Source organism: Kryptolebias marmoratus, linkage group LG10, assembly GCF_001649575.2.
Source record: "Kryptolebias marmoratus isolate JLee-2015 linkage group LG10, ASM164957v2, whole genome shotgun sequence".
NCBI lineage: Eukaryota > Metazoa > Chordata > Actinopteri > Cyprinodontiformes > Rivulidae > Kryptolebias > Kryptolebias marmoratus.
Window position 1 is genome coordinate 16,798,241 of NC_051439.1, and position 26,638 is coordinate 16,824,878.

The window sequence follows — 26,638 nt, forward strand, 5'->3', positions numbered from 1 at the left end:
AGAGCTTCCTTATCTTATCAGGATCATCCACAGTCTGTCCTCTTGTCTGATTGTTCAGTGAATCCTCAAAATAAAGGAAACAATTTATTCTTCAAACGAGGATTTGGATCAAGCTGACTTTCAGAAATTGCATTCATCAGAAGTATTACTTTACAGAAATAAAACTCAGTTTTTATTTAAGAAAGAGTCAGATTATATAGGCATCAATAAAGAGATGTAAATATATATATTTAAAAGTTTTTGTTGTTTTTTTATCACAGCCTGTTTAATAAGCTGGAGTGTTTGCTGAAAATATCAAATTTTAAAATCCAGACTTTTTCTGATTTATTATTCCTTCTATGAATAGCTCACATTTTTCCATATTGCCTAAATTTGCCTAGCCTTATTTGATGCTTGACACTAAAGTGAACTAACTTACGGTTGAATAACATTAATTATTTTTAAAAATGCCATATATATCTTTTAATGTTTCATTTTTATAAATTTGAGCCTACTTATTGTGTTTTACCAATTGCTAAATGTGTCATAAAATGCTTTGGGGGCTTTTCAGTTTTTCCTCTTTCTTTGTGTGCCTCTTTTGTTTGTGTAAATTTTACTAAACCCACACCAAAGGCAGCTATTCTCACCTAAAGAAGGTGCTCCTCTTGAAGAGCTTTTTTTTCTCTCCTCGCTCATCTAATTTTCTTGTAACTCTTTTATAATACTCACCTCAGGGCCAGTTTGGCACATCTCAGACAAAAAAGAGCAGCTGCTAAACAATCGGACAGTTCTGAGCGATTTTCTGACCAATCAGAGCTGAACTATTATATGAGTGAGTTCAAACACACAGGAGATAAAAGATCTCAGTCAGTAATAAAATATTACAGCAATATACAGCACGAAAAAATATTTAGTGTTATTCACAATTCATTCTTTTTTTTTAGTTATTTTGTATGCTGTTGAAATTTTTGTAACCAGATGAGTGTTTTCCTTCTAGGAGTACGGCTTTGTTCAGTAAAGCAGATGTTGTGAGCTGAGAAAAGGATAAACAGAACAAAATCTGGCTGCAGCGGAAACATGCACACTATCAGAGGTAAACCAATTGATCCAAATTATTGGTTACGTGTCCAAAAAGGCTGCAGTGAAAACCACAATGACAAAATAGAAGATTATAAAATAATAAATTTGCTTGGGTTGTGGATATCTGATGTTTTAGTGGATATATGCTGGCCTAATGAGAAACCAGAATTTTAATGTTACACTCACTTGTGTTAAAGGTCTAGCCTTTTTAATATAAATATTAAATTGTCTTGATACCTCTTTGTTTTAATATTGACTTTGGTGTTTTTAGAAAAAAATAAAATATATTTTTTGCTTTTTAATTAAGTCTGTAAAGTTATTTATTCAGTCTACAAAACACAATTATGAAGCTTTAAATGAGTATGATATGGGTTTTGTAAAATTAAAACACTAATGAAGCTTTTGCAAAGAAAGTTTACAATGTATGAAGATCTTTACACAAAATATGCTAATATATTGGTATAATCATTCATAATTCCCTTTAAAATGGTTGGACTTCTCCCTCAGTACAAGCTTACTGCTTCTAATAATTCTTATTTTTATATTTTTATAAATATTGTTGAGAATAATTCACAAATATTTAAATACCTTTTTATCCTAGTGAAAATAACTGTTTCATGATGCATTTTTTATTACAATGGGAAAGAAAATCTTGTTTCAAGCAAATTAAGGCTGCACTAATCCAAACATAAAGAGATAAAGCAGCTGCTCAAAACCACTTTAATTTACCATCAGGCTTAAAATGCATTGTGAGAATCTTATTATTATTATTTTATATTTCATAAAAAGTGAGACCAACTTTTGCTCCCATTTCTCTCTGTTTCTCCCTCACATCCCTCCTCCTCCTCTCTGCTCTTTTGTTCTCTCGTTCTGCTTTGCCCCGTGGTGCCGCGGCTCTGCTGCTGATGGAAGGGATTGTCTAGTTTTATTAATATGACAGGTGAGCCTGCCCAGCTGCTACCTGAGTGTGCATCTGTGTATGTATTGTGTGTGTGTGCGCAGCAAAAAAAGAAGCAGCTGTCTCATGCACGCAATGCACACACGCTCTCTTGTGAACCTTTTCACATTATTGTGGCACACAGACTCTTATTTTGTTAATTAAATTAAATTTACGGGATGCAATAATGTGAAGTAGATCAACATGTTTTGTCAAACCGGTGGAAAGAAACAAGCTCTCCTCTACTTTTTTTATTATTACTGCCTTCATATATTACCACTTTGTTTACTTCCTGAGCCGGTGTAATTTTCACTGCCCCACTGAGACAGCCATAACATCCCTGCTCTTGTATATACACTTTATGATTTGACTCACATGTTGGGGTTCAATACATCCATATTGACTCAGGTAATTGAACACAAGGGACACGAGCAGGATTCATAAAAGAGACAGAGAGACATTTGAGTGAATAGCTGGTTATTGGAGAAGCTTCTGGCAGCTTGATTGACAAGGTTTTTGTTTTGAAAGAGGTGCGTCAGGCTGTGCTTCTGTCACTGACTGCAGTTCAGGCATGACGACGGCAGCACAGAGGTCTCCCACCTGAACAGATTTTGTTCACAGTTGCTCCATTACCTTTGTCTCATGTGGAAGATGAACACACGCTGAAATGGTCCAGGCCAGCAGGAAAGCTTTTAAATCATTCTATATATGTAAAGACGCCTGCCGCATGTATTTGATTCTGTTTTATTGGCGCTGCAGAAATTTACTAATAAAAACTCCCTGCATCTCTCCCAGCCCCAATTTCAAAACCACTGACCTTTGTTGCAAGTCTTTGTTGTATGATTCATTTACCAGAAGTTCACAGATGCCGACCAGGAGCCTTAGAATGAGCTCCGAAAAGAGGAGATGTGTTTTATTGGCATTCTTTAAGGAGTCAACAAACTGTCTGGCGGATGGACGCAGATAGCGCCGGCCCACTTAGTTAACAGAGTCTGGGGACAGAGTTGGCCTGCACTGACCCGTGACTGCCATGGCTGACTGCTGGGTAATCTGTCAGCTTGTGAAGTGCCATTATCTTCAATCTCTTGTGCTGAGAACCATTTTAGATTCTTGCTACTTTTTAGGTTGTGACATTTATAAAATCTCCACAAGAAGTTTTCTGCATTTTTATCTAAAAATACAAGAGACTTAAGTTGCAAAGAACACACAAGAAGAAAAACAACAAAGCTTTGAACTCCATCTGTTTCTTGAGCAGCCGATGTATAAAGGCAGCAGGCAGATTTAGCACAAAGATTCCCACTTTACAAGAAGGCCATTACTCATGATCTACATTTTCCATTGAGTGGAATATTACATCTTTCTAGGTGTGGACCTGTCAAAAGACAAGGGGTTAATGCGGTGCGGCGCTGCTTAAAGCACACTTTGCTCTTTTCAAATTTTACCATTGTGCCTGGCAAGATCAAACGAGCCCTTTCAACATGTCGCTGTGTTCGACAAGCTTTCATGTCTTACCTCATTACTGAAAAACTTTTCTTTGACTGAGCCGAGGTCTGAGAGGAGTCTGGACAGACAATGAGGGCTGGACGACTTTCACTGATTACACAATGAGAAGGTAACAAAGATGTTGTCTCAAATCCCTCTTGAGGTGCTGGGCCCCCACGCTTTGCTGTGGCCTACAGGCCTGCGAATTACAGTAAGGCTTCTGAAAAAGGAGGATTTGTAACTCCTCAAATCAGACTCAGCTCACGACCAGGAAAGGCTAAATCCCTGCAGAGATGAAATGAACTTTTGCCAATACATTTCTGCCCCTTTCCAACGAGAAATGGTTTTGAACAAGTAAAATTCAACTTTGAAATTATGAAAGTAGCAATGAAGCATTCCAAGAGTGGTGAAATTCAGATTTATTAAATACACATTTTGAAGACCATACAACACTTTTACCCACAAAAAAGTAAAATAAAATATTTTATTCATGTAGTTTATTCAATATTTCTGAAGAATTCCGCTCTTCTGTTTTAGTTTCAACAAAGGACGAATGTTTTCTGCCTGGGAGCCAATATTTTTTTCAATCAATTTTTTTGGAAAAAGATCAAACAAAACCTCGAGGAAATCCTTGAGTATACAAGCTTCTCCCTGACTGTGAGAATTTGGCTGCAAAAGTCAGAAAACCCAGACAAAAGTGATGTTTCACTGATCTGCAGGCGGTCCAAATGGAAACTAATTCTACCCTTTTTTTTCTGTAACCATTCATCCATGTCAAATTTAGAGACTCGCAGTGACGTTTTCTCTTTATTCACTAATCTCCCTGTTTTTTCTGTACCTGCATTTCCCATCTTTACTACTTAATTTCTCCTTTTGTTGATTGAAGTTGTTTGTTTTGAAACATTTTTATCATTTTTCCTGTGATAGCTGGTTTAAATGCAATGGCTGTCAAACCTAAAAGCCAGCAAGAGATAACAGAAACGTGAAAAAAAAATATAGCTGCTCCTGTGACCTGGCTCAAGTACAAAATTGAAAATAAAATAACAGCCCCTTTTGTGAATTTTCCACTCTGATCATTTCTTTCGTTTCTTGGAAGAGGCCTCCAATAAAAGCAAAGCTTTTGTTCCCGTTATCACACGCTGTTCATTTGTCTTCCAGCCGGAAAGCAGTGTTAAGATAACGCCATCCTATCATCTGATTGTCTTATCAAAGGTGAGCGACAAAGCCCCCCCCAGTCACTCTGATGAATAGGTTAAGAGCTTTAGACATCTCTTCTTATAATTTGCTGCAACAGCTAACCACAGTTTTAGATATAATTATTATTCAGCTTCAAGGTACAAGGTTCACCAAAGCTCAAGTCCTGGTTAATTTCTTGTGGCCTCTTTTCAACATTTCAAGTACAAGACTGTGCAACCTTTACGCAGCATTTGACACCAGGGTCAGTGGAATTGCCCCACTTGAACTAAAGGACATTTAGTTGAGTTTAGAAAGTGAAAACATGGACACTATTAATTTGTTTGCTCTCCCACTAGTCATGGCCACAAGCAAATGCCACCACCTCAAAGAAGTGGTCCTCACTTTTATTTGTTTGTTTCTTTGGAGAGTGTGAGAAGCTTCGAAGTCTGGCTGCAGCGGACACTGCATTTGTGCAGGAGGTTTGATGTGTGTGTGAGTGTGTGTGTGTGTGGGCGGGGGGGTTACTCACAATGTGGTGACCATGCAGAAGGAAGGCTTTGCAAGGTGAAAGCTAGCAAACTAGTTAGCTGGTGACAGAACTTGGGGGGAGGTGGAGGAGGTGGTGATGGTGCTGGGAGGGGTGGGGATTCATTTAGCCAGGCATAGCTGCTCTTGTTTGTGGTTGTCCCTGACAGCGTCGGCAACGCTGCTCCAAAGCACCTGTGTTTGCTCACTAGCTTTCCTCCAATCTGCTCGAAAAATGCTGTGAGCATGTCACATGGTGGCCAGATAGCCTGGGCACCATGGGAATACAAAAGCCGGGGCTTTTAGAACAGTTAATCATTAATAGAGGCCTCTCTTTTGTTCCCATTCAGCTCCATGCTGACAGAGGCTTTGATATTACATACGGCAGACAGGTCAGATGCAGATATAGCCAAGTACATCAACAGGAAAGAGCTTTCAGGTCGACTGATGCATGGAGGGAGTCTCCAGACACATGAAAATCCATCTGTAGGAGACAGAGTGAACATATAAATCAATTTTACATCAAATCGCATGTCATTTCTTGTTATATTACTGTGTAACAATGCTGCTGCTGCTGAGTCGGGGTTCTAAGCGAGCAGCCATATGCAGGCTCTTGAGCCCAGTGGCTGTGTGAACAAGAAGATGTAAAGAACTCACAATTACAGTATTGTCACTGATTGGCAGGATGGCAATAAACTCAAGTTCATTTTACCAACCTCGCTATTAATTACCAACCCCTAATCTCAGTTTGCTTTCCATCTTGAACCATCAATGAAAAGTCCAGGACTCATTTCATGTCTCCTAAAGTAGGCTTTAGAAAAGTGGAGGCGGGAGGGGGGACAAATACAAATGCATGAACTTGCTTCCACAAAAAAGTGAGCCAAATCTATCTGGAAGGGAGATTAGGTTTGCTCAACCACATTCATGTAAAGCACTAAAAGGGTCACAGACAAACTCTTATCTTCCATTTACCTCAGCATGCCAATGCTTCTTTATTGAAAGTTAGTCTCGACCCCACCCTAACCTCCCTCCCACCCCCTCAGTGCTAATAATACTGTATGGGACTTGAAGAGGATAGTGGGACCACAAACATTTACGGCTGAAAATGCAGCACAAGTGCAGGCAAAGTGGCCACTCAATCCGGGATGCTTGGTGTGCCGAGAGTCAATCATTAACGTGGCACTTTTAGTGATATCTGCTCTCTCTCACTGAAGAGAAGTCAAAAGATAAATGATGGTTGTGTTTCAGGGAATCAAGTAAGGCTCCAGCTTAGATGTTTTAGCAAACATACCGTCCCGTGCTTTGGTTTCTTTTGAGACGTGTGCAATTGATTCTGATACCTCTCTTAGACAACTTGCCCTAAATCATTTTGTTTTTAATCTGTTTCAACTTGATCCTCAGGCCGAACCAGGGGAAAGAAAAAAGATTGTCTTTGTCATGTGTGAGCGTCATGCAGCCATAAATCTTTCCCTTGCCTCCATGCAGTTTGACTTCTCTACAGCGTGTTTATTTGCTAACCCTGGTCACAAGTGATAAGGGCCATGGATGTCCCCAAACTGTACTCTGCAGCTCAATGTTTCTAACAGAACGTTAGCACCACAACAAAAGAAAAATAATGAAAACAAACAGATAAATAAAACATTGGGGCTAATAAACCTTTTGTCCTACCTATGAGGAAATTATTTCAGTTGAGCAGAGTGGGCTTAACAAGTGCATGTTTCAAACAAAAGTTCCTGTTTCAGGAGAGAAGGAGAACTGCTGATGGATGGCTTGGCAAACATAGTTGACATACCTGGGCAATGCCACGGGCCGGTCACAACCCGGGACTGAGAGGGACATTGTGTGAGTTTTTTATGTATGAGTGTGTGTGTGGCTCCTCCAGAGCTATCCTTCTTCCCTCGGAGGCTTCCTCTCCCTCCTCTTCTCCACTTCGGGGATCACTTCAGTCAGCAGAGCCCTGTTTGACAGAGACACAGCGTCCATATAAATCCCATCCTCCTATTTATTTGATGTGCAGTTCTACTAGGATGCCTTCGATCCGTCCTCGGGGAGTCCGCATCTCAAAACACTCAAATAGTCTGGGTGTGCAGATAAGCTCAGGGCTGGAATTATACTCCCAAATTCCCAAATCCTTATGGAGCGTTGTTCTATTCTGTTTTAAAACACAATTATAGAGCAAAACATGAAAGTTGCTACATAAGTGGACAATTCCTAATATGTTGTAATAATGTTATATCTGAAATATAAATAGAATAATAAAGGAAGAGGAAAAATTGCCTATTCTTTCGGTGGGATTCGGTGGGTGGGAGATGGGTCAGTGCAGCCTGGTGGGTGACTTTTAAAAGGAACACCCAGGAATGTTTGGTTAACTCTCCTGTCGCATTCAAGCCTGTGTGTCAAAGGTGTTTGCAGGGTGTTGACAGTCACACACTGGCAGAAAGGTAATGGGAATGTCTGATTCAAATTAATAAAATTGAAATAACACAAATCAAACGCCTCAAAACTAAACTATTTGTTGTAATTTAAAATAAATTCAACAATTACTAAAAAACCTATTTTTCCATTGTCATTTTTTTTGTAATATTTTTTTATTCAGAAAACCAAACATCCAAATATTTCTTAGAAAATATTTTTTATTACCAGTAAGGAGTGACTTGAAAAGGAAAACCAGCAGCTCTTGCACAGCAGGAATGAGTTAATATAAACCAGCTCTCAAGGTAAATTCTTTTTATCTTAAATTCCAACAAAAATTATAAATAACTTCTACTCCGGGTCGCATTAACTGGTCACCGGTGGTTAAGTTAACCCAGTACTGGAGCACCGCAGTGACCTAACTTTGTGTTAATTTTTAACCCAGAAATGATCAGAATTTATGACACAGACATGTATACTTACACATATTTGTATAATTTATAATTAGCTCAGCATGTTTGTTTTTGGTAATTAAATAAAATTCATTGCTTTTGTTAATAATTACCAGCTTTTCTATTTTTTTATTTCATCTTATGATATTTTGTTAAATCTGTAAATATAAAAAAGCAAAATGATTTTTATGTATACTTGCTTCATTTGCCTATAAAACTAATTTAATCACAAATTAAAATGTGTTTTTGACCTTAGAATTAAATAATTTTGTTATTTTTTTCTTTGTTCATATTTAAGAAGATTGTTAATATTTTTAATGATTTGAACATTTTGTTTTTAGCTTTTTAAATGTGTTTTTTTATATTAGCAAAACATAATTGTACAGATATTTAATTTTATGATGCTGTAAGATGTGATCCAACTGATAAAATGCCGCTTAATTTCCTCTTTTGTGATATCTCAGCAATAAAACATGATTATTTAGTCATATCTCCACAAAGAACAAACACTGGATATATATTTAAATATTTACAGATTTAAAATAGTTGAAAATGACATTTTACCATTTTTTGATTAATCAAATTTTGGGGAGTTTTCACCAGTGTTTAAAATGTTTTCATTTTATATAATATAATAAAACTGAAATTTTGACAAACAAAAAAAGTCTGCTTTTTTAGTTTGTTTGCTTTAATTGGTTTAAAAAAACTGCCAGCTTCAGTATTTTTTGTCTGAATTAAAAACCAGAAAAATACCATAATCTTGAGAATAATTTTATAATTGTAAATGCAATGATGATCTAATTACAACCAAAGGGGTACTAGCAAGTCCTGTGTGTGTTTTTGTTTTCTTTATATATATATATATATATATATATATATATATATATATATATATATATATATATATATATATATATATATATATATATATATATGACCACCCACTGAGAGCTCTGGAAAAGAGTGGTTCTGCCCCCGTCCTACCCGCTCTGCACTGACCTGCAGGTGACAGAACAGCTAACCTGTTAAAGTGCTTGCACGTCCAATTACTTTAGGTCACATCACCTCCACGTTTAGCAACTGAACCACACACCTGACAACTACAGACAGGCATCCCTTAGACCGCCACTGTTTTAGGTAATTGGAGGAGTGTTGTAAGTTTCCTATGACTCACACGGCTCTTTTCTCCACCCATGAATGCTGGAAGATTGTAGTTAACTTTAGAAACGAAGCCTACTCAACTCATAAATTACACGGCAACGGACAACCTTAAGCAGTGTTGAAATGCCTCGAACAGAGCTTTATTTCAGTGCTGCTGGAGCGTGAAGCTGGGAGCACCACCCCACAAGGAGCCTGGCTCTCACAAGCACACATAAGACAACTATTTATCTTGCCGTACCTGAGGTCTTGACATGCTGGCAAAGGTGGATGTGAAAACAAGCACTTACTGTTTCTTAATGACGTTACTCTTTAAGGTTTTGCTTCAGTAACAGGTCACATCTTATTCATTTTTCTTTCTTTTTTTATGGTTAGGGTCTCTGTGAATAGAGTTTGGTCTCACATTTAAAATTTCTGCCCCAAACAAAAGGGTTTTCCTTCCTGGGACCTGCCTTGGCAAAGCTACTGGCACTTTGAAATCTGATCTGATAGATTAAGAGCTTAGCCATTAGAATAAACCATTGTGGAGTCATTATGGGTTGTATTTTCACTATGATGAAAAAGAGAACAGTTTTCATGCTGTGTCTGTGAATGAAAAAAAAAAAAAAGCTTTTTGCAACCGCAGATCATCACTCTCTTTAAATACATTAAAACCCCAAGGAAAAGGCTTGCACAATATGGGTTTTATACAAATGTGACAGTAAAAGCAGCCGGTGAGCATCTCTTTTTTTTTAAAGGATTGCTTCACAACATCATATTGTGTCGAAATCATCCTCAGTCTGACCACCCAAGGGGTCCTGACACGACAACCTTTACAGAGGGGGATGGGTTTCTGTGTGCGTTTGTATTTTGGCAAGTGTCTGCTCACATGCATGAATACGCCTTTTCGTCTTATGTGTATTGATCCTCCTATGAATCTCTCTGCTTCACTTATTTTTTTTTTTTCATTTGTTTGTTTGTTTGTGCTGCATTTACTGTTGTTATTTTATTCTCTGCAGGCTTGGCCTTGAAAGCGCAACCACTTCCACTTCCTGCCACTCAGATCGGAGACACCAACTGAGTGTGAATACACATTCAGAGAACCGATGAAAATGCAAACACAAACCGGCAAAGCAAAAAAAAAAAAAAAAAAAAACACAATATGGATCCTGCTCTACATTTGTATTTACCCTTTTCACTGGTTGGGGTTACCATCAGGTAATTTTTTTCTTTAAAAGATTTCAAACAAAAGTTTCCTGTCTTAGATTTTCATGCCTTTTCAGTGTCTAACTACTGCTATCTTCTTTAGATCTTCTTCTTTCTGCTTTAAAATTAAGTTTTTAGCATCTTTATCACTTGACTTGTGCCTTCTCTCAAAGACGAAGAAAAAGGTCAGCTCTTATCCCCCCTCCCCAGCCTCAGCCCTGCCTTTAATAGCAAAGTGGGAGCAATTCAAACCCTAAACAAGCTCACATGCGGGTAACAGAGATACACATGCGATAACCTGTTCAATTAGACAACAACACCACGGCAGGCAGAAAGTAGACAGATAAATGACCATACAGTATGGCGTACAATGGGAATTAAAAGTATGGGGCAGCTGGGCTCTTATCTGGCCAGGGAAGAAGAAACCAGGCAACAAAGGGAGGCCTACGACTAAGAGGCTTGATGCATGGGAAAGCCATGGGCCGGCCATTGTGGCTGCCCTTCTGCTGAGCAAATAGTCCAAACTGTTCATTCCCCATCTCCCATTCTCTCGCCGGTACATTGTTTGTGTCCTTGCATTTCATTCTGACTGGGGAAGATTGCTCACAGGGCCAGTGAGCAAACAGTCCAGAAAAGAGCCAGCTATCTCCTGCCGTTCCCAGGAGAACTAGCATTTTTATTTCAGCTCCAAGCTGTCAAAGGATTGGAGAGTTTATGTCAGGATCCTGAATTAATTGCTTTAAGCCTCAGGGCCGACGCCGGCGTTTTTATCACCAAATGGTTGGTAAAATGTTTCCTAGCAAATTATGCGGCGCCCCCCACCATTTTGCTGTCTTTTTTTTTTTCTTTTTATTTTGAGTTGCCAAACATTTGATATTGGATACATACAGAAGTTTCCTGGAATTCAAATGATGTGTTTAGTTGTTGTGACAGCACAATGATGTGAATAGTGATTGGGAGAAAAGCACGGCTGTCAAGGATTTGGTGGAACGAAGGCAAACAGTAAACTTTTGTGTGGGTGGGTTTCTTCCATTTCAGGACCATATAGGTGCACGAGCCAAGCTTGGCAGTAAAGTGTGTAAGCTTACAGATGCCTCAATAAACCATAGATGTTCAGACATTTGGTGAAGCGAGCTTTAAAGGCTCCAAACTGTCCCTAAAACTGCCAAACTGACTTCACAACCGTCTGTCATCCTTAAATTCATCCCATGCTAATGATTCTTTGTTAACTGTAAACATCATAAACTCAGATCTAAAAAGAACTCATAAAATATTCAGCTCCACATGGTTGTAAACAAGAAATTTAACCAAAAAATGTTATTTTTGCTTAACTTTTACCTGAAAAAAGTCAGTCAAATTCAGTAAGTAACAGCTCCACAACTCTAAGGCCTTTAATTTATTTAACTAAGATGATTTTTAATTTTTTTTTTTTTTTTTGTGATCACAAAACTGCAGAGATATTTTAAATGATGACCACCAAAATGTAACTTTTGTACTTGCAACTAATCAAAAGTTAGGAAGCAAACCAAACTTCAGCAACAGGTTGATGCTTTTAAACCTGTTCTTCACATTTTACAGTCAGCAGGTCTACCAGATTTATTGTATCTACAATAAAGCACAACAAATGCTGTTTTTTCTGTTATTTCAGGCAGCCTCTTTGGTGAGTTTGCCATCTTTGTTCAACAACAAATATACGCAGATTCAGAACAAAGGGGCGCAAGGGAGGAAGAGCTTAAAAACAAATTTTGGGCTTAATTTCTCTTCAGTTAATTATCCAATATGTTTATTGTTGATTATCAAAATAATGCCCTTGATACATTAGAATTTTCTTTTTGGCTCCTTGCACACTTTTAAATCTGCTCTATAATTCTTAGTTAAACAACATATTAAAGAATAACATTTTAAACTTTTTGTGAGGAAAAATACAATTCTGTTTTGTCACTTGGCACAATCAGGTATTTTTTTTATTAGATTAAGGAGAATGAGGAGTCAGTTACAGAATTACCAGAATTTTGAGCCACCACCTTTTATCAAAGGAGTAGTGTAATGTGACTGTTATATTTGCATGCAAAAAGCATTAGCAGTATGTCATAATGCCACATTACATTGTGCCATTTGTATAAATAAGCCTTTTAACAAACTACCTGTCAGTGCTGACTTCAGTAAATCAAATTACGGTGATCAAAAAATTCATGTAGGATTGTTTCCCTCCATGTATAGGATTTGCATAAGAGGTTCATGCAAATTTTCTCCACAAAAACGAGACTGCTCGACCTAACTGTAGCCATGCCTTATGACGTGCACCTTCACGCTTTATCTTTCTATTGGGCCCTTCAAGATAAGAGCGTCTCAGCTCTGACCAATAAATCTGCCAGTTGACTCCTTAATCTGAAAGGATATTAGGTGACAAACACTGTGATGTTTCTGTCAGCGTCAAGCAGGCGAGGGTTAAATAGTGTGTACCAGGGGACCACTCTGCTGTCGGGAAAACATACAGGATTCATCCTTCACCATAATCTGCTCAGCGGCCCTATAGACACCTCCCAGCTTTCCTCAATCCTTCAACTGAGCATCCATCTTCCCACTATAAATAACACAGCATTTATATGGAACTAAACCGGGGATTAATTTGATTTGAGTCAGGGTATGGGAATTCATTAGTGAGCTGACTGTGGCACTATACATGGAGGGAATTTAATTTGAATCCCCCAAGGGAAGGAATACAAGACACCAGAGCTGAGTAAAACAGACAAGAGGGGATATTGTTTAACTCTTTTGATTTTAACACCAGTAAAGTGGAATTTTATTGCTGTCAATGATCTGTTATCAAATTAGGAGCAGAATGAAATGGATAAATCATGTTTGACACAGACAGGATGCATTTGAAGGAAAAACAGGCTTTTGCTCACATTTGGCCTCGTCTATCTGCGTGGACCGAGACCCCCACTTTGAACAGGAAGATGTATAAACAGCTTTTTCACTCAGATTTGTCTTTCACTCATGTATGGTATTAAAACGAGCACATTATTTGAATGTCAGTGATTCTCATGAATGTTGAAATGGCATATCTATTGCGGCCATTCCTGACAAGCAGTGCAGTGTAAGGCAAATGCATTAAATTCAACTCAAAAGCAGATTACAGAATTTACCCCTGCAGTACACCACCCTTGCTTTTCTCTAAATTGGACAAGTCCCATTGTAAGATATCCTATCAGTGCAGCACATGTCTGCATAGGGGAGAACATATGCAGGACAAAATATTCTGTAGTTTGTTATTCCGAGGACAGCACTGGGGGCACACAGGCTTGTTTGCCTTTGCAGAGAGAGGAGATTGGATTGGGGGTTTAAATGAATCGCTGGCGCACCACGTTTATAGGTTTCATTAACTTTTAATGAGTTGGATGTCCTTCGATGTGATTGGTTGGCAAAGATCTGCCTGCACTTCCTAGAACTGGGATCTGGCGTTTTAATTTTTATATTGCACCATGTTGCCTTCCATGATGGGCTGCTGGGTGTGCCACGCTGGGTGGAAATGGCTTAGAAGAGGGGATGTAATGTGGGCAGTATGTGTGGTGCTATTCATCAGGCTGAAGCAGAAGCCTGGATGTATCAAGCCTCAAGGGGAATAAAGAAACCGTGGCAGATCAATCACAGCCAAGCAGGCATCCCTTTCCCACTCCTGACTGACATATCGTTTTATGGTGGCTTTGCCAGCAAGGTTTGATCTCAACGACAGGCATGAGGCCCGCTGGGAAATGCCTGTGGAATTGACAAAGAGGGGTTAGAAGCACAAGTGAACACAAACGCTTCCAGCATCCAGCTCATACTCACATCTAACTTCATATTTTGAGCATCTTTAATCTCCATCTAATATAGTATTTTTCTGCCTGGTTGATCACATTTTTATTATCTTGCATTGAGGTTGGGTATGATTTATGCTTCTCCTTGAGAAGCTAATCTCCCCCTCCCTTCTGGGGCTGAGCCTCACCTCAGTGCTCCTGTGAAACAAAAGCTTTGACAGACATTCAGTTTTATCTCCATCCTACTGTCAAAAGATGAAGCTCTCCCCTTCAAAACTTTAATTTAACTACCCTCAATATTTCCAATTGGGCTGAAGCAGGGGGCTGTTTCTCTTCTATTTGCATGATGAGAATAAACACTGACCATCCATCCACTTCCAACCATATAAAGGCAGCAGGGCCGTGAGAGGCGCCAGTCCAGGCCTGAATAGACCGCCTTAAGGTCAGTGCATATCCCACCAGCTGTTGCCTCACAGTACTCAATGGGCATTGTTGATGGATCTTTCTCATTCCCTCTCTTTTTCTCTCCGGACATGAAGGAGTCCTGCGCTGGAATGTCACAGAGTTGTGTCAGAAGAGTGCGGACACATCACAGTTAGCATTCTCACCCTGTCCGCCGTGCCATCCCTTGCTCTCTCTTTTCTTCCTGTGTCTCTCTGGTGGTCTGTCTGTCTCGCACACTCACCTTCTTCTTCTTTTCATCATCACAACAGACCATCGGCATGACCTTAGATCCAGTTCACACAATATTATCCACTTGTTCATTATGAATCAGCTTGTGAAACTTAAATAAAAGCATAAATAATGTTTAGAGAGTAAGTCTGCCTTTTATTTCAGCAAATTAATTTAAACTTTAAGCAAAAGTTAGAGGTCAAAGCATAATGAAAGAATCAGTCAAATTTTAGTAAAAAAATCAAATGAATTTATGCGTTTCATGGGTAAAAAGCTACAAATCTTTCTAGGAAAACACATCCCTACAAAAACCATTTCTACACTGATTTAAAGGATGTTATTTTTGTTGCAATTTAGCACATCATAACAATCGATTTTTATTTCTCATTGCTGATTTTTCCTTTAAAAAGAAGTAGAATTTTTTTTAAATAATAGTTTCTTAATTATTACAGATAACAGTTACTGTTATTATAAAAAGGCCAACACAGATTAACAATTAATTTACATTCATATATTTATGTTATTCTTGACTTTTCATTGTAAATCTTTATTTATTTTAAATGAGAGACAATTTAAGGTCGATTTTAGACACATATAAAACACCTAAAACCTAAACTTATTCTTTGCAGTTATTGTTTTTAGGATGTCCACATGTAAAATTCCACTTTTACAACTATTATAGAATTGCAATAATATATTTTAAAATAAACAATTTTTACGAATTATTTCATTTATTTAATGTGGATGGAAATATTATTTTATGTGTTTCATGTAAAGATTACATGTGAGATTATAGGCGATTTTATACCAAAAAACAACAAAACCTTTGTCATGTTTCTTTTAATTTGTTAATTATTTGGCCTCTTAACACCACTAATATTAATCAGATCAAATGCAGTCATTTTTATTATTTCATCAGTAGATAAAGTCTAACAATAAACCTGCATTTTGTTGTGCGCACATCCCTAATCACAAGTTAAATTAATTTTAAGAATAAAAAATAACGGATTACTGTAACAAAATGTGGCATTATTTTTTTGTAGATCACGAAATATTTATAGTTTTTCTTTTCGTTTAAAGCGCAATTTGTTTTCTTAAAATTAGGCCCAAATTAATTTTAATCTGCAGCTTTCAGTTTTGTGATTGTTCTCCAAAGGCTAAAGTTATCCAAGTGAGTTGTGCAAAATATGATCATAATTATGGTGAATTGTTATATTTTTTTGTTTCCTGCGGGTAATAAAAAGGAGGCGCGTCCTGCAGATGTAGCCGGACTGTGCAGCCCGCTGTGGGACCATGATGGGTGGCTTTGGGTTCTGACTCTCTGGTCCCTTTAATAAACTGAGGGACGACAGTTTGCCTTCCTAAGATTTGGGATTAGGAGCATTTCTGCTGAAAGAGGAGTTAAGTCGGGCTGGTGTGGACGCTCCCTCCCCTGCAAAAGGCTGAGACAGAATTACAGCTTGTTGGACCGGTGTCCCGCCGTCACCATGGAGACGGATCGACTTGGGTGTTCCAGTCCGCGGGCTGCAGCGCAGAGCCCAAAGGTGCGGCAACATCCTGCGTGTTTCTCCCTGAAATACCTTCACCTGGTTTAATAGATCAATCCAAACCCTTGTGAGTTTAAGAATCGAAAAGTCTTATTGGACAAACTGGATGATTGTTTCCAAAACTCTGCTGCATTAACATAGCTGATCGTGGTGCCCAATTATCCTATAATAGCAATAATTATAAGAAGCATCAAACGTGATTTGTTTCCTATTTTTCTTTTTCGATAGGTCTATTTAAATGAGTTTAAAAAGCCTCATTGAGCTGACGCCCATGGGTGGATGAGTTTGTGGCTTACAGGATACTGAGTCATCCGTTAAAAACAGAGGCCCAAACTCGCCTGGGCATTAGAATGTCTCACTTCCTAAGATTGGTACAATTAGAGGCTATTTAAAGACATAAAAGGAAAAAAGGGCAAATTGTTGTTGCAACACATTTCTCTTTAAAATTGTTGAACTAAAACGGGGAATTATGCATGTCAGAAACATCCTATTTTTTTTCTTTTTTAAGCATGCAACAGATTTGATCCAATCAGGGTTCTATTTGTAGGTCCGACTGAATGCCAAAGATGCGCCTGCATTGTGTCTCTGTGAGAAAGGAGGTCCGACTTCCATGCAGGCCCCTAATCAAGAAATATGCAAATTCGGCCTGAAGAAATGCAGCGAAAATCAGGTTAACGGACCTCGAAAAGGAGCAAGAAGCGCACGAACATCTTTTCTTTCAGTTGCTATAACAACACACGCGCTCGTCTCCGATGGCGCAGGTCAGCAGCGGCTGCAGAGGAATCCTCCTGGATGGGAAAAAAGGCTTGAGTAAAGTTAGGAGATGTGTCGTGGCCTCTGAGCAGAGCAGCCTGGCAGACTGAGGCTGGTTACCTTAGAGCCGGCTCAGATCCAAAACATTATCCCCATCTTCTGATGCGCAAAACCGAAATGATAACCCCCACCCAAAGGGCTGGAGAGAGCCTATTATTATTATTATTATTATTATTATTATTATTATTATTATTATTATTATTATTATTATTATTAGATGTGTTTTATTCGTTGTATTATTTCCCGAAAAGCTTGTCATGAGCCTCACTTTTACGCAGTAACAGCACTTTTTTTCTTAATTTACTTTGCAGACAGAGCTTTTTCAAGCAAAATTTCATTATCACTCATTAAAACAGTACCTTAATAAAATAAAACACAGATAAATCGATCACTCGAACTGCGTCATAAATGCAGAAGTGTGATTTCAGGGGCTGCAGAAAGGCTCGCTCTCCTGCCATATGTGAAACAACAAATCAATCAGGCGCACAATGAGGGGGGGAAAAATCCAGCAGCACGACTTCTTGTGCACATTGAGCATCATCTGTCTCGGAATGAGTGCAGACATCCGAATCGAGCCTGTTCCCACGTTTGAAACTGCATTTAGTTTTCAAAATGAAGCTACACAACGGTTAGTTAGTGCTTTAAAAAACGGATATTCAAGAAATAAATTCTAACAATGAATCTCTTCTGCCTGTGACACCCTTTTTTCTTTTTTTTCTAGCAGTGCACCAGCGTCATTCCATCTATACAACTCCAGGAACTCTATCACACAACCTGCAGATCCTCTCAGCTTTGCGCCACCCTGTCGCGAAATCCAATACATCTGCTTTCCCATGAATTCAGGATATCAGCCTCTGCCCCCCTCGTGCATGCACCGTGAATTCCCTTTAAATTATTGCACCTTCCAAGGAGGGAAAGGGGGGAAAACGCGCACACACGCACAAGTTTAAGAAATGGAACATTTTGTTATAATCAAAGCTTCATACCTGTGTAAAATAGCCGGTGCCTGTTGTTGGCAAGCTTCACAGAAGCTCATTGTAGGAGCTTGCCTTCTGCCTTCTGCAAAGGGCTCCAGACATCAGAGCATTTATTTGAGCTCAAACTCTGTCACTGTTGACTTTAGCACAAAGCAAAGATTTCACTGCCACGCTAGTTAAAAAAATGATTATTTTACAGAGATATCGATCAGTGTGCTATAAAAAAATCAGCTTAGCATTATATGTCTAAAATGAATAGAACCAAATTTAATGTCTGTGTAAATTTACAGAGCTGTGGCGTCCTATTCAAAGTTTACACTTGTGCAATTTGGTTTGTGTGTGTACTCTTCCTATATGTGGGCATAGCCTCCACTCCATTGTTTACTGCCTTTGTTTATTCGCAGATCACGCTGTTTAAAGTGCGATCTGCAAAGAGGGTCTGGAGAATAAACGCACACTTTTGGCCCTACGTGTTCAGAAGTCGAAGGGGTGTCGTTTGGTTGGAAAGGGAGCAGAAACGTCCTGCAAACTGTGCTNCCTTTCTCCCCCTCATCCCCCTTCCCCGGCCTTGGATGACAACTAGAGTCTGTCTTATCTAACAAAAAGGGAGGGTCCAGCTACTTTAAAAGTAGGGAGCGGACAATGGACCCCCAGATTGCGAGGAGAAGAAGTTAGAGCATCACATTCAGGGCGGCTCTGTTCCCAAATCAGCCCCCTTTCCAGCAACTATTCTCCTGCGCTGCGGGAGGCTGTTTTATGGGACAATGCCACTTAATCTCATCCACTGATCTGAACTGTGTTTGTGTGTGAAACAGGGAGAAATACAATGTTTATGTGTGGATGAGTGGCAGGCACGGATGGGGATTGATTGACACGACTGTGACTGTATTTGTTAAAACTGAAGCTCTGCTTGTTTCTTATCATCACACCAACTTTGAAACAATTTTGCAGAAGCGGAATGTGTGCGAGATTACATGCAATATTCTGTATGATTAGACTGCACAGTGATAATTACTGCAGATGATATCCAAATAAAGATTTATTTATTTATTCTTTTGGTTTGTTTCCTTTTCTCAAATCATTCTCGGTGTAGTTTCCTTGTGCTTTATATCACTTTAGATCCAAAATATTACAAAAATGTAAATGCAGATTACTTCCTCCCCTCCCCTATCAATATCTCCATTTCTGTTTGGAATTAATGAGCATATATTTGTTTTGTTTGCATTCCCTGAGAGACAAATTAGGAGCATTGTTCTCGGTTTTATCCAGCAAAGCTATTAATCCCCAACTGAAAGTATGGGCCTTAATAGAAAAGCACGTGAGTAAAAATAAATTCCATAATTTAGAAATGAATTAAATGTTCACACTCATTGTTGGCCCCTATAATTGAACAAATTTCCACCGAGGTAAAACGAATTCATTTGTGCTTTAAATTCAACAATTTCTGCTTTTAACTTGTTTTATTTATTCAAATTAAATTATTTTCTGCTGTTGTTTTGAAATAATAAAGTGTGCATTTATGGCGACATATGTAGCTCAAACTTCATTTTTGTTGTGGAATCTATACTACTACTACTACTACTAATAATAATAATAATAATAATAATAATAATAATAATAATAATAATAATAATAATAATAATAAAATACGTACACGTTCATAATAATAATAATAAAACACCATGCTTTTCAAAAAACAAACCAATAACACTTTAATATAGATTCTGTTCTTGTCACTACAAGAAATACACATATACAAGCCATAAATAGGAATTACACAAATGATTGAAGAAATCCTGCGACGCGTTTAAAGTCATTTAGGAATCCCGTTATGCGGAAGTAAGCTATCTTACAGCGAGTGTGTCTTTGGGGTCCATTCCTTGTCACATTGTTATTATTATCATCATGATTTTTATCATCAACATCCTTTCTCAAAATAATTAGGCTACTAACAAACTTGACAACTAAAACGGTGGGAAACGTCCAAAATATCATATTGTACACAAAGTCTCTATTTTTTTTTTGTTTGCTTCACGTGTTTGTTTGCTTTTTTTTTTTTTTTTTTTTTTTGTTGTTTTTTTTACAAATATACAAACAGGAAGAAAGTCCACATTTCAAGTTTATGAGGAGTTCATGATTGGCCTCGAATAGACGCCTTGGTAGTAGGATNGTCCATTCCTTGTCACATTGTTATTATTATCATCATGATTTTTATCATCAACATCCTTTCTCAAAATAATTAGGCTACTAACAAACTTGACAACTACTTTAGTGGGAAACGTCCAAAATATCATATTGTACACAAAGTCTCTTTTTTTTTTTTGTTTTCTTCACGTGTTTGTTTGCTTTTTTTTTTTTTTTTTTTTTTGCTTTTTTTTTTTACAAATATACAAACAGGAAGAAAGTCCACATTTCAAGTTTATGAGGAGTTCATGATTGGCCTCGAATAGACGCCTTGGTAGTAGGATGTGTCGGGTATAGACGCAGAATCCAGACCGGGTTTGCCCGCCATGGAGCCCATAGAAAGCGCCCCGGCCATCGGGGAGCCGTAGCCAGAGTAGTGCATCACCTGCTCGTAAGTCTTTAGGTCCATTTTGTGGTGCTGCTGCTCCGAGGACATGAGGTTGTTGATGGAGAACGGGTGGTTGAACGAGTAGTGGTGCTCCGGCTTCAGGTGCGCTTCGTGCGCCAGGACCGAGTGGTGCTGGGACATGAGGTGCTGCCCCTGCGACACCGGGGAGGTGGCGGTGTGCTCCGGGCTCAGGGCCTGGCTCGCCTTCATGTCCGACAGGGACCGCTTATGGTCCGCGGAGGACGAGTTGGAGTGCGGGGACTCGTTGCCGTTGCAGCTCTCCGAGCTGGAGTTGGACGAGCCGCCGTCGCCTCCCTTGCGCCCGGAGTCCTTCAGCGTCACCTTCTTCTCGCACTTGAAGCGCTTCTGCCGCCTCAGGTAGCAGCCGTTCTCGAACATGTTCCCGGAGTCCGGGTGGAGAGTCCAAAACGAGCCTTTCCCGGGTTTATCCGGCGACCTGGGCACTTTGAGGAAACAGTCATTAAACGACAGAGAGTGGCGGATGGAGTTCTGCCAGCGCTGCTGGTTCTGTCGGTAAAAGGGGAACAGGTCCATTATCCACTGGTAGATCTCGGCCAGCGTCAGCATCTTACTGGGAGACTGCTGGATGGCCATGGTGATGAGGGAAATGTAGGAATACGGAGGTTTGGCGTGCGTGTAGCTCCTGCGGTAAGTCTTGGGGTCTCTGGATCTGTTGATGTTGGACTGTCCGTAAATGGGGCTCATGGCGTTCATGTTGGTGTAGGACGTGAGGGCGTTCATGGACGCCGGCTGCGCCGTCATGGGGCTCATGCTGGGGCTCAGGGCTGCGCTCATGGCAGTCATGCCTGCGCCCATGCCGTTCATGGCTCCGGTGCACGGGGACATGCTGGTCATGGAGGGGCTCATGCCCGTGTTGACGTACGACATGTTCATGGAGTTGGCCGTCATGTTGGCCGTGGTGCTCATGCCGGACATGCTCATGTAGGTATTCATGGAGTTCATTCCCAGGCCTGTGTTCATGTTGCCAACCGAAGTGTAACACTGCCAGTGAGGAGGGGGAAGAATGCATTCATGAGTGAAGAAATACAGCAATAATTCCTACACACATTAGTCTTAATTCAAACCCCGAAATTATTTCCATAAATAATAATAAAAAAGATTAAAATGATTTTAAAGCATGTATTCTTAGATAAATATGATGTATTAGTAGAATATTATTGTTATAGCGGAAGAAAATGCGTAAATCTGCCACTAAATGCGCCCAGTAAGCCAGCGCTCCCGCAAACAGCGACAACATGCACCGATCTCCCCCTAAACCAAACACGACAGGTGTTTATTGAGTGTAACAAAAAGGGGTGGAAAAATAAAACAATCTGATTTAATATCCGAGTGAAAAGTTCCCCCCACTACATGTCAAGCAACTTTGTTAGGATAGCGCGCTGCGTGGAGATGGGGGAGGATTTGGAGGCGCCTCAAGTCAATATTTGATCACAAAGTTAATATTATCTCAGGGCTAATATTGAGTTGTATAAAATGGGATCGGCTTTAGACGGGGAAAAGAAATATATATTTAAGGTACCCACCTCGGGCTCTCCGTAGTAGGTGCTCCAGTCGGTGTGTTCGTGTCCTTCCATTTTAACTGCTCCAAGCATCATGGAGGACTTTCACAAAGCGTTTCCCAGCAGAGGAAAAGCCAAAAGTCTCTCTAATAGCAGGTGACTGGGGACCACTGAGCGGGTTCGGGTCGTCGGTGTGTCCCCTTCGTCGAGGACTGGTGCATGTGTGTCCTAACGGAGGCAGCCGTGATGCGCCTGTCAGTGACTGGAGTCCAAATGACGCGCCGTGCTGCTTGTTAACGCTGTGATATAGCTCTGTGCGCCAGGCAAGCCTCCAATCCCTACTTCTACGCCTTGGGCCCTATTTGAATAATCTCCTCGCACCTAGGCGTGAGACTCCTCAAGCTTCTCTCTCCCCCCTCCTCCTCCCCCTCCTCTTCCTCCACCTCCACCACCCCAATTGTACACCTGCGCTTCCTGAAAAGAACAGTTTCATATGAAAAGCTTCATTATAAACTAATCTTATTGTAGGGGGTGACTATAAAAAGGAATGTTTGGCACCCTCCAACGCACATTACGCACATCCTCCAACGAGCTCATTCCACTTCAGCGAATCATATCCAATTTTTAGGTGTTGTGTTTAAGGAATTGATCTTATTTTTTGCTTCTAATTCTTGACTATTTTAGAGAAGAAAGAACATGAAGACATCAGATAAAAGTTGATCTATCAGAAGGCAGAAGAAGACTCATAAAGGAATTATTTTAGGAAAATTTAAATGTTATTTAAAAGTTAGAAAAGGCAAGAAATGTTTTCTAATTTACCTTAAAGTGTAAATATGGAGGATAATACAAATTACAAAGCAGATGAGATTCTGCATAAATCTGCTTATAGGTTCCTCGCACAACACTGTTAGTCATTTAAAATTAATTCAACATTTACTGAGAAACTAAAAAAAGCAAAAATAAATACTTTTATAGTACTTTATGCCCGTTGTTTTGTTGTAATATTAATGAATGTGCTGTTTCCCAAAATATTTTTACGTAAATTTCCTAAAACATTTAAGATTTTAACCTGATTTTTCAACCCGAATGACTGAATTACTGTTTCTAAATTTTTAATTAGGCTTATATTTGCCATGGCACAGCTTCAGAGCGCCCTCTCTCGGACATCACCTCTAACTGTCTGTAAATGTTTCACATGAGCCAGTTTTTTTTTTAACAATTTTAGGTCGGTTTTTATTTCTACCATATAATAGATGGAAAAACAAAAATAAAAACATTGTGTCTAATAAACAAAAGCACAACCTTATCACAATTCAAACTTCTCTGTCCAACTTTTATTTCCTGATCAGGAAAAAAATAATTTCATATAATTTAACTGCACTTCTCATTTTTTTGTTAATGTTGGTTTTTACTGTCGCTCGTTAAATACTAGAAGTTTACCCAACGTGTTAATCTTCTGTCAAAAGGTTTGGAGAGGCCCGGAGTGTTAAAGGGCCCCTCTAATTCCCACACAAGCCGTACAGTATTTGTATGAAACAAACATCAAGGTGAGGCTGCAGAGCGGCGTCAGCCACGTGTCGCTGCTTGGACATCTATTTGACTGCATATTTACGCAGGAGCATAACTATCAGTATAGAGCCCCATTAGTAAAGGCGAGTAAACCTGTCGTGTTGACGAGGGACCAACACAGTCTGCTTAACTTGGAAATGAGATCATGAGAAAAAAGCTCTCTGTGTTTGAGGATTTGGGATTGCACCGACGGAGAGGCTGGAGATGCGCAAAATCTGCGCTCCCTCGGCCTGACTCAGGCAGCTTCGAGCTTTAAAAGCACAATACGTGTGTTGCTTTTCTCATCTCAGTTTTTACACGGCCTTTCTGCAATTTCACGTGCAAATATTTAGACATAAAGGCAGGAGTATTGCATGAGGCCTTAATAAAAGTAGACCGAGCAATAAAATATTTGCCTGTGTTTAAATAAATTATAACCTTTTAAATCGATGTAAATCATTTCGTTACATAAATGCGTTAAAGGTCACGTATGTGCACGCAGGAACTCACATACTCACATACTCACATGTTTGCTCGTGTTACACAACCAAGAAAAAAAAAAGGGGAAAACATTTTCACTGACCTCAGCTGTTTATATTNTTAAATCGATGTAAATCATTTCGTTACATAAATGCGTTAAAGGTCACGTATGTGCACGCAGGAACTCACATACTCACATACTCACATGTTTGCTCGGGGGGGGTTGACAAGAAAAATAAAAAGGGAAAACATTTTCACTGACCTCAGCTGTTTATATTTAGCTGCAGTAAATGGCTCAACAGTAAGAAAAAATCTTTTTTAAAAATGCAGACAAAATGCTAATTGTAAAATAATTACAATAAACAATCCATGACCTTTGTTCCTGAATGAAAAGTTAGTTAATTCCATGGTTAATCATCAACCTGCTGAAGTCCTCTCACAGTTGAAGGTCACATTTTGGATTTAGTCAAAAACAAAATCCTCATATGACCTTCCTCTTTCCCACTCCTTTAATTTCTTCTTTTTTATTTTAATTTTTTTGTTGTTTTGCTTGCTCTGTAATGCATGTTTGCTTATAAATTAGTCTTCTCACAACAGTTACCGAACTGATGAACCTTTGGCACAAACAAACTGAGCAAACATCTTTTCTGGGTTGGAAACATCAGTCAGTGTTTGTTACTGAGGTTGTATTTCATGGCTTGTTGATGCAATCAAATTTCCAGTAGCAAAATTTATTATTTTTTTTTTATTTTATGTTGATTTTATTTAAACTAGGAAAACAAAAAACAGTAAATAAACAGACAAGAAGGTGCAAATGGGTGATCACCATGAGTGATCACCAAAAGGTGAAATGTAAAATTTAAGCAGTGATGCCATCTGTGTGTTAAAGCTTAAGTTTTAATAGTGTTGAAAGTACAGTAACTTCCTTTACCTTTATGATTGAATTTAAAATGTTTTGTCAAATTCCATAGATTCAAATGATAAATCCATTAATGTATAAGTCTGATTTTAGGTCATAAAACATTAATTTACAGTTATGAAGCTGACACCAACTGATTGAAATGCAAACCCAAATTTTGGGGGTTTGTTTTATTGCAGAAAAAAGGAGTGTTTTGGTTTTAATTTTAGAAGGGATTGCTCAGAAACGATCTCCAAAATCCTATTGACTTTATCATCATTTGAACCACTTCTTATTATGAAAGCAGGAAAACAGCATTGGGCTCATAATAAAGGTTTCAATCTCTTAAATTTGGAGACAAATGTAAACAATCTAGCTTTGGATTTTTTTTTATCACAGTTGATTTTATTCTACAACATGGAACCAAAGAAATATGGTAAATCCTTTCAACAACTTATTGATTCTAGTGCAATGATTGACAACCTTCTTGCATCATGCTATATGTTTGTCTTTCTATTGCATGTTGGAAGAAAAACAAAAAACAGAATGTCCTTTACTTGCACTAAAAAGAATGACTTAAAACCTCCAGTCATTGTTTTCAACAATGAAGGTGCCAGTAATTGAAGTGCAACCTGATTTTCTTGCTAGATTTGCAACTTTCCTGATCAGTTAGTTTCCATAATGATCGGTGTTACATTTTACACATTAAGATGTCGTTACTTTACTGGTCCTGACAAAAGAAAGTTTATTGAATGAGTTAGACAAGTGAAAGCATAACACCTACATGTGCAAGACCCTAAAATGACACTGAGGGGTTTCCTTGAGTTCAGGGGAGAGGAGGGGTGAGGGGGTGAAGGGGGGAGGTTGGAAACAAGGTGATCTCCGTTCTGTGAGAGGAAGGCAAAACTCTTTCTTCAAACACCCAGGAGTTGTTGACGAGAATGTGTTAACTTTCAGTTTCAACTTTTTTTTTCCCCAACTGAAAATAAAAGATCCACTTAGTTTGCGCCTTTGCTTCCCTTTGAGTACACCGAGTCACACAAAGTAGCATAGGGCAAGGGGTTAAGCATGTAATTCATCAAAATAAAATTAATAATGAGAAGGTCTCCCTCTTGGAAAGTGCTGGGGGAAAAAAAGATGTTTACTGCCAACTTGCCTGTGGTGACAGTAAACATTCCAGAGTGGGGCTGGAGTTTGGACTTGCCATTATCTGCCACAGCTGTGACAACGCCTGTTGGCTGCAGGTTTGTGGTTGGCCACATTGTGTTTACCTGGAAATGAATCTGAAAAGCGACTGGACTGGGAAGGCACACAACCCGGCTAAATAAAACTGAGAGTGGTCATTGCATTGAGGGGGCAGTGGGAGGGAGTCCAAAGTTATTGCAGTTGCCTTGGTGGGTCGGC

General features: G+C 39.1%; 1 protein-coding gene and 1 long non-coding RNA gene across 2 annotated transcripts; both read right to left on the reverse strand.

The window, feature by feature from the left end:
• Positions 1 to 3,882: 3,882 nt before the first annotated feature.
• Positions 3,883 to 18,370, reverse strand: LOC108232996. The gene is made up of 3 exons (XR_001808480.3): positions 18,205 to 18,370; positions 6,972 to 7,136; positions 3,883 to 5,663 (listed from the first exon to the last, which is right to left on the reverse strand). It is a non-coding gene; the product is annotated as an uncharacterized LOC108232996 (long non-coding RNA).
• A 2,195-nt stretch (positions 18,371 to 20,565) lies between these two features.
• foxa2 (forkhead box A2) lies at positions 20,566 to 22,654 on the reverse strand. Its single transcript, XM_017411924.3, has 2 exons — positions 22,333 to 22,654; positions 20,566 to 21,790 (listed from the first exon to the last, which is right to left on the reverse strand). The coding sequence occupies exons 1-2, from the start codon at positions 22,402 to 22,404 to the stop codon at positions 20,615 to 20,617; spliced, it is 1,248 nt and encodes a 415-aa protein (XP_017267413.1). The 5' UTR covers positions 22,405 to 22,654; the 3' UTR covers positions 20,566 to 20,614.
• Between the last annotated feature and the right edge of the window lie 3,984 nt (positions 22,655 to 26,638).

What these genes read in the sequence shown, in the direction of transcription:
- foxa2 (XM_017411924.3), bottom strand. Translation starts at nt 22,404, where the DNA reads ATGATGCTTGGAGCAGTTAAAATGGAAGGACACGAACACACCGACTGG. An exon ending in CCTACTACGGAGAGCCCGAG is followed by an intron (nt 21,791 to 22,332) that starts GTGGGTACCTTA and finishes CCTCACTGGCAG; the next exon opens with TGTTACACTTCGGTTGGCAA.